The sequence below is a fragment of the Danio aesculapii genome, chromosome 7, assembly GCF_903798145.1.
Source record: "Danio aesculapii chromosome 7, fDanAes4.1, whole genome shotgun sequence".
Taxonomy (NCBI): domain Eukaryota; kingdom Metazoa; phylum Chordata; class Actinopteri; order Cypriniformes; family Danionidae; genus Danio; species Danio aesculapii.
Genome location: NC_079441.1, coordinates 73,594,872 through 73,608,283, shown reverse-complemented (window position 1 = coordinate 73,608,283; position 13,412 = coordinate 73,594,872). Strand labels below are relative to the sequence as shown.

General features: G+C 40.5%; 6 protein-coding genes across 6 annotated transcripts; 2 read left to right on the top strand and 4 right to left on the bottom strand.

The window, feature by feature from the left end:
* Positions 1 to 203: 203 nt before the first annotated feature.
* On the bottom strand, positions 204 to 761 carry LOC130233019 (histone H2B 1/2). The gene has a single exon (XM_056463001.1). The coding sequence runs from the start codon at positions 754 to 756 to the stop codon at positions 382 to 384; it is 375 nt and encodes a 124-aa protein (XP_056318976.1). The 5' UTR covers positions 757 to 761; the 3' UTR covers positions 204 to 381.
* Positions 762 to 1,180: 419 nt separating this feature from the next.
* LOC130232560 (histone H4) lies at positions 1,181 to 1,745 on the bottom strand. The gene has a single exon (XM_056462513.1). It carries the CDS (start codon positions 1,743 to 1,745, stop codon positions 1,434 to 1,436), a length of 312 nt encoding a protein of 103 aa, XP_056318488.1. The 3' UTR covers positions 1,181 to 1,433.
* A 2,607-nt stretch (positions 1,746 to 4,352) lies between these two features.
* Positions 4,353 to 4,779, bottom strand: LOC130232551 (histone H3). Its single transcript, XM_056462504.1, has one exon. The coding sequence runs from the start codon at positions 4,777 to 4,779 to the stop codon at positions 4,369 to 4,371; it is 411 nt and encodes a 136-aa protein (XP_056318479.1). The 3' UTR covers positions 4,353 to 4,368.
* Positions 4,780 to 5,763: 984 nt separating this feature from the next.
* Positions 5,764 to 6,169, bottom strand: LOC130232554 (histone H2A). The gene has a single exon (XM_056462507.1). It carries the CDS (start codon positions 6,167 to 6,169, stop codon positions 5,783 to 5,785), a length of 387 nt encoding a protein of 128 aa, XP_056318482.1. The 3' UTR covers positions 5,764 to 5,782.
* Positions 6,170 to 10,663: 4,494 nt separating this feature from the next.
* On the top strand, positions 10,664 to 10,978 carry LOC130232563 (histone H4). The gene has a single exon (XM_056462517.1). The coding sequence runs from the start codon at positions 10,667 to 10,669 to the stop codon at positions 10,976 to 10,978; it is 312 nt and encodes a 103-aa protein (XP_056318492.1). The 5' UTR covers positions 10,664 to 10,666.
* A 931-nt stretch (positions 10,979 to 11,909) lies between these two features.
* Positions 11,910 to 12,406, top strand: LOC130232559 (histone H2B 1/2). The gene has a single exon (XM_056462512.1). The coding sequence runs from the start codon at positions 12,011 to 12,013 to the stop codon at positions 12,383 to 12,385; it is 375 nt and encodes a 124-aa protein (XP_056318487.1). The 5' UTR covers positions 11,910 to 12,010; the 3' UTR covers positions 12,386 to 12,406.
* The last annotated feature ends 1,006 nt before the right edge of the window (positions 12,407 to 13,412 follow it).

Sequence of the window (13,412 nt, the reverse complement as noted above, 5' to 3'; positions counted from 1 at the left end):
ATTTGACCCTTTTGCATAAACATGACATTCATTACACATTGATCTTCCTCATTTACATTCCTAGGGTAGTTAATTAATTATGTAGTTCTCGCAGCTTTAACTGGACATGGGGAGACACACGCGATTTCCAAAGAAAACGATTTTTTGCCTTCTCAAAAAAAAACAATAAATGTCCAGGAATTATGCTATTATTGGGAACCAAACCATAACCCATACAAGCAAATTACTGTTGAACAGCCTTACAGTTCTTCATTATTATGAAGATGGTCAAGCTTACAGTCACTACCTTAAACTACACTAATCTATTCTCAGGAAGCTCTTTAAGTGATACAGATGTGTGGCTCTTAAAAGAGCCTTTGTGTGTTGTTCTCAGTCAGAGCTCTACTTGGAGCTGGTGTATTTAGTGACGGCCTTGGTGCCCTCAGACACGGCGTGTTTGGCCAGCTCCCCGGGCAGCAACAGTCTCACGGCGGTCTGGATCTCTCTGGAGGTGATGGTGGAGCGCTTGTTGTAATGGGCGAGACGAGAAGCCTCACCGGCGATGCGCTCGAAGATGTCGTTGACGAACGAGTTCATAATGCCCATGGCCTTGGAGGAGATGCCGGTGTCAGGATGAACCTGCTTCAGCACTTTGTACACGTAGATAGCGTAGCTCTCCTTCCTGGTCCTCTTGCGCTTCTTTCCTCCTTTACCGGCGGTCTTCGTCACGGCTTTCTTGGAGCCCTTCTTGGGCGCAGCTTTAGCGGGTTCAGGCATGATGAAACAGCAATCAAATTCTCACGAATGAATTAACATACGACCACGTACGGGGGTTTATATTCACTACTGTATGCTAATTTAGAGAAGCTGTGGAGGCCTCTGATTGTGTGATTTTACAGGCCAACCCCACAAACTGACAATTCATTAGAGAACCTTTTACAGGACGAGAGCCAATCACAGGCGGTTAAATAACAGCTCCTCCCCCTGCGATTCAAATTTTAACGACACCCCCAATGACCGGCTTCTTGTTTCGTTTCCCGCTCATTTAGTTTTTTTTGTGATTATTAGGGAGAGTATGCTATAAATCGGTCATATATACAAACCTAAAACACAATCCTGCAATCGTTCGCAAATTTAACTTTAAAACATTAGAAAAACGATGAAATTACAGCAGACGATGCGTTCAGGCTATTATTCGTTACCACGTAGCTTCCTTTTCTCATCGCAAAAGCTAAAGTTTGAGAACCTGCTTTGTCCTACACACAAGTCCACCATATTACTGTAACTGAAAATAAGGCTAAGCTTGAACTGCTTCAAGACGCATTTGATATTGGAAACAGTTGGATATCTAAACATGGGTTAACTTTACAAAAACGTTTACAGATTAAACCTCTTTCAGTGAAAGGTTGTGTGGCTCTTAAAAGAGCCGTTGTGTTGGTGTGTATTTGAGCGGTTTATCCACCGAAGCCGTACAGAGTGCGTCCCTGTCGCTTCAGCGCGTACACCACATCCATGGCGGTAACGGTCTTCCTCTTGGCATGCTCGGTGTAGGTGACGGCATCGCGGATCACGTTCTCCAGAAACACCTTCAACACTCCACGAGTCTCCTCGTAGATCAGGCCGGAGATACGCTTAACACCGCCACGGCGAGCCAAACGGCGAATGGCGGGTTTAGTAATTCCTTGGATGTTATCGCGCAAAACTTTACGGTGACGCTTTGCGCCTCCTTTACCGAGCCCTTTTCCGCCTTTGCCTCGTCCAGACATGATGCTTCACAAATAACTTCCGCAAACAGAGCAGTCTAAATAACATAATTCGTCGAATGAGAGCCTTTTATATCAGACTACAGGACCTAACTGAAACCAGCCTTGCACCACGCAGGGCACGCCCTCTTTTTAAATAGAGCACAGAGCGATGAGATGAAACCCAATGCCTGGTCTAACGAACTATATTTGATATAAGATTAAGTTGACAAAAATTGAATGATCACATACAGCAGGCAGTGGAATATCTACAATATCACCACAGTGAACAAAAAGGGTCGCAAGCAGTCAAATCATAACAAAGAAAAAAAAAAGAGAATCATCTGCATAACACCCATATTGTCCTAACTACCAAACAGATAAATATTTAAATCCTTCATACAGATTTACACAGATGGGGCAAAAGATCCAGTTGAGCAAAAAGTAGGAGTATTAGTAAGATTTAACGCCAAAATAAGTTTAATACTAAGTGACAAATTGTCAGTATATACATCAGACCAACATCACATATTAGAATAATGGGGAATGACAGATAAATTGGCAAAAGAATCATTGAAGAAAATTTTGGCAGATTTGAAACACTTTCATTAATGGGGAAGCATGGAAACTGGATGTGTGATGATGAGTGCATGATGGCTGAAACAATAGAACAGGCTTTATCTGTAACAGATATGAGGACCGGCGTAGGTGATCCAGGAACAGTGATATTCCACATAGGCCAGTGCATGTCACAGACCCTCTTGGGAAAGGCTTGAGAGTTAGTCTTATATATAGGCCACTTTTACCATTTTAGAGGACATGTCGTAGGAATTAATAGAATTTTGAAGATTCTGTCCATTTCGGGATTGAGGAGCTCAGTGCAAAAGGTGTACCGCTTTGGCCTGAGAACTGATGCTCTAAGGTGGATGGGTTTTTCCCCAAGCTACACAGACAATACAGATCCATCACCCAAGTGCACGAGAAGTACAGTAGGTGGCAGTAACACTCCCAAGGAGAGTACAGTCATGAAACGAAAAAGAAGACTTAGATAGATTAACAACATCCTAAAGGGCACCTATGGTGAAAAATCTACTTTACAAGCTGTTTGGACAGAAATGTGTGTGTATATAGTGTATTCTTCAATGTGGAAGTGCGCGCGTTTTAGAACTTCCGATTTAGTTGCCAGCTGCGCTGTGTGTGTGTGTGTCCTCGCTGTGTGTGTGTGCGTGAACTTTGTAATGACATTGTGTGAGACTCATTGCTGCAAATCCACAAAAAAATGCATCAAATAGTGATTGTTAAAGTTCTTACTGTAGTATTTCTCACACACGTTATGTGAGATCTGCTTCCTGAGGCAGCCGAGGGCGGAGATTGCTGACAGGCACGTGGGAACGGTGGGCAGGGAGGACTAGCCTTAAAGGGCCAGTACAAAAAAACAGCAACAACCTTTTCCAGCTATAACACAGACACTTCAGACAGCTATATTAAATAATCTGATGGGTGTATTGAGCTGAAACTTTACAGACACATTCTGGGGACACAAAAGACTTATATTAAATATGAAAAAAGGGGGTAACCTATGTGCCCTTTAACAATAAAGGAGGTCACACCAACTAAGTGACACCACACCAGTGACAAACTGAGGGAACGAGTGCGGGAACGATGACGTCACCTTGTAGGCTAATCGGCTGCTAATTCCCAATTAGAAAAATACTACAAACTCTAATATACTATTTATGAAAACACTTAAATAACACAGAAATCCAAATTCCCGAAACACAAGCGAGCTGCGCTCCAGACGAGTTCAGCTAGGTGACGAATGTCTCCGACACCGCCTGTAGTCCCATTTAGCAACTTAATAGCAAGTCTTTTTTAAGAAAGCGTAACTGATTTAATAAATCAAGCGTGTGCTGTAACTGATGTGTTTTATGTCGTAGAAAAAACGTGAAAGTATTTTGAAGTTGTGTTGGCCACGAACCTTATTTAAGCGATTTAACTGAAATCCCATTGAAAAAAACTATTGACTGGGACGAGGGAATTGGAACTGCTAAAATGTTAACTCGCTTCCCGGTTTTTGCATACAAATTGTCGTCACAGTTCCTCCACTCTATTATTAACGCATCATTAAATCGTGAGATAAAGATGACAGTGGACTTAGAATCTGCCTTTCTTCAGAAAACAGAAAAGCAAGTTGTCAAACAAACACCAGCGAGACAATTTCAGGGGGACAAACACTTACAGTATATATTGTTATTTTATATATTAATTTGGAATTTTCTTTATAATATGATTTACATATATCCGATTGTGAAAAACTATATTGCATATAGAATGGAAGAAAAAAAATCTTGAGGGGGTCGTTTTAAAAAAAATCAATGATTTTTTTTACCCCTACATGTGATTTCGCGGTTAACTGGACAGAAAGAGGCCCGTCTCTGTTTAAAGACCCACGATCTAGAGGCTGCCATTCACAAAGTTATAATTATTCAGAAACACACTGCGAGCTTGGGCCGAACACGAGCTTTCTAAAAGCGTCAAATGACACTACACATTACAGCCAGCCTTTGAAAAGTCAGATTTTGAACTTGATCTTTTAAGTTAGACTGAGGTGGCTCTGAAAAGAGCCTTTGGTTGCTGCAGGGCGGGTTTAAGCGCGCTCTCCGCGGATGCGGCGGGCCAGCTGGATGTCCTTGGGCATGATGGTGACCCTCTTGGCGTGGATGGCGCACAGGTTTGTGTCCTCGAACAGGCCGACCAGATAAGCCTCGCTGGACTCCTGCAGGGCCATGACGGCGGAGCTCTGGAAGCGCAGGTCAGTCTTGAAGTCCTGAGCGATTTCTCGCACCAGACGCTGGAAAGGCAGCTTGCGGATCAGCAGCTCGGTGGACTTCTGATAGCGGCGGATCTCTCTAAGAGCCACGGTACCGGGCCTGTAACGGTGAGGCTTCTTCACTCCACCTGTGGCTGGGGCGCTCTTGCGGGCAGCTTTGGTAGCGAGCTGCTTCCTGGGGGCTTTGCCTCCTGTAGATTTACGGGCGGTCTGCTTGGTTCTTGCCATTGCAGCAGAGGACTGTTTCAGGATTGTCTTAAATTAACATGCCGATCTGTGTGTGACGGGCCGCTTATAAAGCGTTTCACCACCACGAGTTCCAGCCGTTGAGGCGCAGCGGCTTGTGATTGGCTGATGTGTGGCTGCTGGCCAATCACCGCACGCCTCATGTGTTCAAACAAGCGGAAGCAAGAGACCGACTGTGTTTCCCGCCCAAAATGCGTTGGGTCTGTTCTCTTTATAATAATATTTAAAAGAACAGGACTGCAAAAAAAAAAAACAATAATGAATTTTAATGAAAATTAAAAAAAGGAAAACCGCAGTCTAGCTGTAGTGTATAAAGTTAAAACAGTCATTGCAAACTGTAATCAATGTAGAAAAAAAACAAAGCTGCTGTATTTCTATCAATCTTACAATATACTGCAACTTAAAGAGACAATATTTCATATTTAGGAACTTTTAAGCAAGTCAGACAGTAATGGTAATACCAGTATAAATTAACTAAAAATTAAAACCAATTCAACTTAGTATAAATGTAACAGTTAAATTTGTTTAATTCAGATCGATGCGAATGTCACTGCTACAGAGCAACTCCCAACTCACAGGAGTGATTTAAGCATATATATAAAAATATAAGGTTAGAGTAAACTTACTACTAATTTGATTAAATACTGTTCTGTTTGTATATAAAGATCAGATTTTGTCGTAATGGAAGGGGAATTAGCAATAGTTAAGACTAATTAGAAATACAAATTCTTGGAAACATTAAAACCTGGGCACTAGTTACTTTATACCACGTAGGCTTAGTTTCTATGGTTTACATTACTTAAACTTTTTTTTATTTTTTTTGGAAAGTCTAGACAACAGAGGGGAAGAAAAGAGGGGAAAAAACAAGGATAAGAGACACTCTGTTCATATTAGTTACATGAGTATTAGGAAACCAGCACTTTCTCAGATAGAGTGGGTGGCTCTTAAAAGAGCCTTTGAGTGTTAATGCGGTTTTCTAGTGCACTTATTTGCCTTTCGCGGCCTTTTCGGTCTTCTTAGGCAGCAGCACCGCCTGGATGTTGGGCAGCACACCGCCCTGTGCGATGGTCACTCCGCCCAGCAGTTTGTTCAGCTCCTCATCATTGCGCACCGCAAGCTGCAGATGACGGGGAATGATACGGGTCTTCTTGTTGTCCCGAGCGGCGTTTCCAGCCAACTCCAGAATCTCAGCAGTCAGATACTCAAGCACAGCTGCCAGATACACCGGAGCACCGGCACCGACGCGCTCAGCATAGTTACCTTTGCGGAGCAGTCTGTGGACACGGCCGACGGGGAACTGCAGTCCAGCCCTGGAAGAGCGAGTCTTGGCCTTTGCTCTTGCTTTGCCTCCGGTTTTGCCTCTACCACTCATTGTTACTTCAGTTAATCAGGTCAAGCTGAGAGAACGAATGGTTTAAATAGATAACGCTCGCAGTATTTAAACGGCAGCTGTAGGTCGCCCATTGGTTAGAGTCTGGTGAGGATTCAAACCAATCACTGTACTTCATTTTAAAAAACCACACCTCTTTGACAAATCCACTCCTTTAGCGAATAGCGATCGCTTGTCGTAAATCCCTGATGAAAATAATGCTTTTGAACATTATCAGCATCATATAAACAACTCATAACATGTTACATGCTCATACCCGAGTAATGGCTGTGATTGTTGTACATGTGCATGTAAGAAAAGCTTAATAAACTTCATGTTAGCAGTACAAATATTATCTAGATTTTTTTTGTATCATTATTAAACCCTTCACCAACAAAACAGGCGTCTTCGATTGCTAAACATAACACTGTATCCAAACAGCATGCAATTAGACAAATTGTACAAAAACAATAATAAACTCGGTAAGATAATAAATAATTATTTAACACAGGTTAAATTACATTCAGGGGGTCACTTCTTTGTTTTTAAAAGTTGCATAGATTGAAAATAAAATTCTGATATCATATTTAAATGCTGTGAAACAAGAAAGTTTAACAAATCCAGTGCAAATAATAAGCAGTAGTATAGAAATACGCATGACTGGAAATACATCGATGGCCATTGTAACATTTTTATATCTTTCATAAAAATTAAAAACGGATTTCACAGGGATTGTAATCAGGCACATCACATTTTAAAACTCAAGTCTGTCAATATTCAGTCATCTATCAATATTTACAACAGAAATTATGGCAATATTTTGGCACTTCAGTGGAAGAGATCAATTTAGATGAAGTGTTCACATGACCATCATTGTCCATATAGAGTGTGGAAAAACAACTCAACACATTGATCTTGATATTTCATGGCCAGCTGTAATTAGTTTACTAGCAGATTGAATGATTTAACATTTTAGAAACCAAACTAACTAACAAACTAACTAAGTAACTAACTAAGTAACAAACAAACAAACTAACTAACTAACAATCCAAGTAAGTAACTAACTAAGTAACTAACTAAGTAAGTAACAAACAAACTAAGTAACTAAGTAACTAACTAACTAAGTATCAAACTAACTAAGTAACTAACCAACTAACTAAGTAACAAACTAACTAACTAAGTAAGTAAGTAAGTAAGTAAGTAAGTAAGTAAGTAAGTAAGTAAGTAAGTAAGTAAGTAACTAAGTAACTAACCAACTAACTAACTAACTAACTAACTAACTAACTAGGGCATCCGCTGCGTAAAAACGTGCTGGGTAAGTTGGCGGTTCATTCCGCTGTGGCGACCCCGGATTAACAAAGGGACTAAACCGAAAAGAAAATGAATGAAAGAATGAGTATGTGACTAATCACATGCTGAGGCAATTGCACTTTCATCATGATCCACATAAAGACTCAACACACAGGCCTACATTCATGTGGTTAGATAGTAATTACAATAGATTGATTAATGTTAAATTAATAACAATATGCAGAAGTATGAGGGACTTTTAATTGTTTGGTAACCTGGGTCAAGCGCTTCCGTTGAACTGTATGCTGTTATAAATTGGTGCGTTTAAGGTCTGGTTTCTTTAAAAATCAACAATCTTCACTGCCTGATTGATATACAATATAAAGTGGGTCTCAGACTGTACAGAAAGCACTGCATTGACCTCCATTTTCTCATGCCATGTCTTTAAAATATGAAAACTCATTTTACCCCAGTGTTTTCAATGGAGTTTCTGCACTAGCCTGCTGATCCTGACAGCGCTTGTGTGTAAACGGCTTTTTGTCTTGTTTTACACTTGAACAGCTAAATGAATGCTGCAGTCTATTAAACTGATTATATTTTAATGACGTTACAATGAAATACTTTGCTGCTGTAACGCCCCAGTCGTTATACATTTAATAGGAAAGCATGAGTGGATTTTCTGCTACTTATATTATCCCTGAAACAGCTGAACATATTATGGTAAAGTTTAAAATATATAATAATGAAAGATTACAACTTGCAGAAGAACTTATATATAGGAAATAATCAAATCTCACTTACAGTTAGCTGAACTCATGCTTACGATATGTGAAATGTGTCTGTTTGAATCATTATTTAATTCAGTATGAAAAGGTAAGGCTGTCATAAAACCGTAAAGAGCTTCATCAGAGCTTTATCTTTTAAAGTTAGCTGAACAAAAAGCAGAATGAACATTACAATCTAAAACTGCTCTTTAATGCATTGAAATACCTGAAAATACAACATATTTTACTTGCTATAAGAACACTCAATAACTGATTCGAGCTTAAAGACATCTTACAATTGTATTACCCACTTCTCCCTTTACACATATTATTATTTGTATCTTTAAAACTATAAAGTAAACAAAAATAATGTAGGCAACAAATATTTTAGAAATAATATTCAGAAAAATGATGTCATGTTGAAGTAAATGAAACAAAAATGTAGGTCTATTTAAGTCTGCTTCAACAAGTCTCTGTGGGGATGCGTATGCACAATTCTCTCATTTATTATTAACAGGATAAATAAGGATTACAGTCATAGTGAAGTGATGGTGTTAATGTGGAGTTCATACACCTGAAATAAGTCCCCGTTTGTGCACACAGCTGTTTATGACAGCTGTTATAAATATTAATGCAAATATGAACACTGTATACGAGGTGAAGATGCACACAATGTAAAATGCAATACTACACATTCTAATCGTGTGTCTAAATTGTAGGTCTCAATGGATTTAGGACAAATAACATTCACACAATGGTTTTACTACGCTTTCTTTTTGTACATTATGCATCAAATTCAATTTGTGTAACTTAATTGAGCACACCTTATGGAGAATACAAATTTATATGAAGAACATTTATTATGGTGGCTTGAAAAGCCAGCATACCGTTATCTATCTTAAACTTCTTCTTCTTCTTCTTCTTCTTCTTCTTCTGAGACTAATTTCTAAGTGTATCTCCTCCTAGGCCTTTCAAGCTACATACTTCAAACTTTCGTCAAACCTTCAAACTGGTCTGACTCGGGTTGCTATATCTTTTCTAACTGATCCGACTTTGGGTTTTCCGAAAAACGACCCAGAAAAATCCCAAAAGTCCCATTGACTTAACATTGGGTCAAACTTTGTGAGCTCATAACTCTGCATCAGACTGTCCTACAGACTAGAGTCTGGCCTCATTCAACTCAGTCTAACCAGCAGCCAATCACTGATTACCTTTAAACTTACTAGCCACTCCCTAGCAACCAATTTCAGCACCCTAGCAACTGTCCCAGAGACTGTGACTAGCTTTTCTAACACATGCTAACAGTTTAAACTTCCTACTGACATGCTACTCTTGCTAGAAAGGTGCTAGCAACATGATAGTGACATGCTAGTCATGCTAGTAACATGCTAATTCATGCTAACAACATGCTAATTCATGCTAGAAACAAGCTGATTCATGCTAGAATCATGCTAGTAACATACTAATATCATGCTAGTTACATGCTAGTAACATGCTAATTCATGCTAGAAATACGCTAATAACATGCTAATTCATGCTAGAATCATGCTAGTAACATGCTAAGTCATGCTAGGATCATGCTAATAACATGCTAATTCGTGCTAGAATCATGCTAGTAACATGCTAAATCATGCTAGAACTATGCTAGATACATGCTAATTCATGCTAGAATCATGCTAACAACATGTTAATACATGCTAATCCATGCTATAATCATGCTAGTTACATGCAAATTCATGCTAGAATCATGCTAATTCATGCTAGAATCATGCTAGTTACATGCTAATTCATGCTAGAATCATGCCAGTAACATGCTAATTCATGGTAGAATCATGCTAGTTACATGCTAATTCATGCTAGAATCATGCTAACAACATGCTAATTCATGCTAGAATCATGCTAGTAACATGCTAATTCACGCTAGAATAATGCTAATTCATGCTAGAAACATGCTAATTCATGCTAGAAAAAATGCTAGTAACATGCTAATTAATGCTAGAATCATGCTAGTTGATGTTAGCAACTGCTTAGCAACCACTCAGAATACTTTAGCAACCGTCTAGCAACAACCTAGAAACATGCTAACATATATCTACTTATCTACGCCGACTGTTTCAAACTTCATAAAAACTGCTTCAGTTATTTACACTTTAAAACAACTTCAAACTTTTAGACTCGGCTTTTCAAGCCACCATAAAGTTTGTCCTCAAACTTTAATATCTAATTTACATTTGCCATTTAAAGTTTTGCACATTAACAAGCAACAAACTCAAGCGTCTTAGATACCCAGGCCTTCTCCTTTAGCTTTCATTTTGACCAAGAGGGCGTGGCCTTGTTTGATTCGACAATGGTTTCAGTTAGGTCCTGTAGGCAGATATAAAAAACTTCACTTTGTCTCTCTCTGAGTATTGTTTCTTGTCTTTTGAAAAGAAGGTCTTTATTGAACATGTCTGGAAGAGGCAAAGGCGGAAAGGGACTTGGTAAAGGAGGCGCAAAGCGTCACCGTAAAGTTCTACGTGATAACATCCAGGGAATCACCAAACCCGCCATTCGTCGTCTGGCACGTCGTGGCGGAGTTAAGCGTATCTCTGGCTTGATCTACGAGGAGACTCGTGGAGTGTTGAAGGTGTTTCTGGAGAACGTGATCCGCGATGCCGTCACCTACACCGAGCATGCCAAGAGGAAGACCGTTACCGCCATGGATGTGGTGTACGCGCTGAAGCGACAGGGACGCACTCTGTACGGCTTCGGTGGATAAACCACTTTAATACTCACGAACACAACGGTTCTTTTAAGAGCCACACAACAATTCACTTAAAGAGCCAAAGCTGTTTCCTGTATTACCTATTTAACTTGACTAAAACGCGTTAATTTATTTTCAGCTTAACTGTTTCTCTGTGGTACTCTGCATGTTCAGGGGTAAAACTGCTTCATGTGGCCAATATGAATAAAATGTGTTCGTGAAGAATCAGAAAGATCCAGGTCTGGCAATTCATTGGTTCTGGACCACTATTAAAGCCATGTAATGTGTTAGAACGTTAAAATATCTGAGTAAAGCACGTTTGATGCTATGTCTAGGTCTTTGTCTCGTAAACATAACAAACTGGCGACGAGGAAATTCATGTGGATATGGCCCATATCGAAGATTAGACTAGCATAAACCAGAAAATGACTCTTGGTTAGCATGTATTGAGCGAGTTAAGTTATTCATGATTGCTTTAATGATGTGGATGAAATAAAGCAAGTACTGTTGGTGCTTCCACTTATGGGTTATTGCGAATTTGGTTCAAAAGATAAGACATTTAGAGAAATTGTAGATTCTGCAAGCACACTTTGAACCCAACCCGCTAATAGCTGAACGCTTCTGAATAGTGAAAGTAATAGCCAATAAAACAACAAAATAGACCGTGAACGTTTCATTTGCTGTAATGATTTTATCGTTTTCTAATAATTTGAAGATTTTTTTTTTTGAAAGTTATCTGAACATGACTGGTTTTTAATCAGCTACTATCTCTAATTAAAAATAAAGCTTGAAATGAGCGGGAAACGAAAAAAGGGAACCGAGTATTGTGAAGGGTGTCGTTCAAATGTGAATCGTAGGGCGGAGCTGTTATTTTACCGCCTGTAATTGGCTTTAGTTCTGCAACGTGTTCTCCAATGACATGTGAGTTTGGCCTATGAAATCACACAATCAGAGTGTCTCTAAATTAGCATACAGGAGTGGATATAAACCCCCCGTACATCAGCACGAAATTATTCACTCGTGAAGACTCTAACACTCAGATTCAAAATGCCTGAACCCGCCAAGGCTGCGCCTAAGAAGGGCTCCAAGAAAGCCGTGACGAAGACCGCTGGTAAAGGAGGAAAGAAGCGCAAGAGGACCAGGAAGGAGAGCTACGCTATCTACGTGTATAAAGTGTTGAAGCAGGTTCATCCTGACACCGGTATCTCCTCCAAGGCCATGGGCATCATGAACTCGTTCGTCAACGACATCTTCGAGCGCATCGCCGGTGAGGCTTCTCGTCTCGCCCATTACAACAAGCGCTCCACCATCACCTCCAGAGAGATCCAGACCGCCGTGAGACTACTGCTGCCCGGGGAGCTGGCTAAACACGCCGTGTCTGAGGGCACCAAGGCCGTCACCAAATACACCAGCTCCAAGTAGAGCTCTGACGGAGAGCAACACACAAAGGCTCTTTTAAGAGCCACACATCTGTGTCCGTTAAAGAGTGAACCACGTGATTTTTCTGTTAGATTAATTTACGTGATATAAGTTTGGTCTCAACCTGCCAAGCACTGCATGAAATATATCTATTTTGAACTGCGTCAAAAAGCTATCTATACGTACCAGTACTAAATTAACATAAACCCATGCAAGATTTAATCTTATTATAGAGTAAATATAGACCAGGGGTTGTCAGCCTTTATCAGTTCAGGTCCATCTCCCTCTGATCATTTTTAAAGGCCCACCTCCCTATCAGTTTTCTCTTAAGCTTTTTAAATATTAATTTAATATAAGCTATACAATGTTCATATCCATAAAAACAAAGAAAAGTAGAATACAGTAAACCCCTTACCATCTGTTGAAAACATCACTGATCTGGAAGTGCCCTTAAGTCTGTAATATTCATTCATTCATTCATTTTCTACCGCTTTTCCAGGGCCGGGTCGCGGGGGTAGCAGTCTTAGGAGAGAGAACCCCAGATTTCCCTCTCTCCAGACACTTCCTACAGCTCCTCCGGGGGATTTCAAGGCGTTCCCGCGCCAGCCGAGAGACAGTTCCCACCGTGTCGTGTCCTGGGTCTTTCCCGATGCCTCCTCCCGGTGGGACATGCCTGGAACACCTCCCTAGGTCGGCATCCTGAAGGCATCCGAAACAGATACCTGAGCCACCTCAGCTGACTTCTCTCGATGTGGAGGAGCAGCGGCTTTACTCCGAGCCCCTACCGGGTGTCAAAGCTCCTCACCCTATCCACAAGGGTGCGCCCTGCGAAGGACAATTATTTCGGCCACTTGTATCCAAGATCTTGTACTTTCGGTCATGACCATAGGTGAGAGTAGGAATATAGATTGACCTGTAAAGTCAATCTGTAGATTGAGCTGTACCTTTTGGCTCAGCTCCTTCTTTACCACAACGGACCGTTATATCGAACGCATTACTGCTGCACTGATCTGCCTGTCAATCTCACGCT

What these genes read in the sequence shown, in the direction of transcription:
- LOC130232551 (XM_056462504.1), bottom strand. Translation starts at nt 4,779, where the DNA reads ATGGCAAGAACCAAGCAGACCGCCCGTAAATCTACAGGAGGCAAAGCC.
- LOC130232560 (XM_056462513.1), bottom strand. Translation starts at nt 1,745, where the DNA reads ATGTCTGGACGAGGCAAAGGCGGAAAAGGGCTCGGTAAAGGAGGCGCA.
- LOC130232554 (XM_056462507.1), bottom strand. Translation starts at nt 6,169, where the DNA reads ATGAGTGGTAGAGGCAAAACCGGAGGCAAAGCAAGAGCAAAGGCCAAG.
- LOC130232559 (XM_056462512.1), top strand. Translation starts at nt 12,011, where the DNA reads ATGCCTGAACCCGCCAAGGCTGCGCCTAAGAAGGGCTCCAAGAAAGCC.
- LOC130233019 (XM_056463001.1), bottom strand. Translation starts at nt 756, where the DNA reads ATGCCTGAACCCGCTAAAGCTGCGCCCAAGAAGGGCTCCAAGAAAGCC.
- LOC130232563 (XM_056462517.1), top strand. Translation starts at nt 10,667, where the DNA reads ATGTCTGGAAGAGGCAAAGGCGGAAAGGGACTTGGTAAAGGAGGCGCA.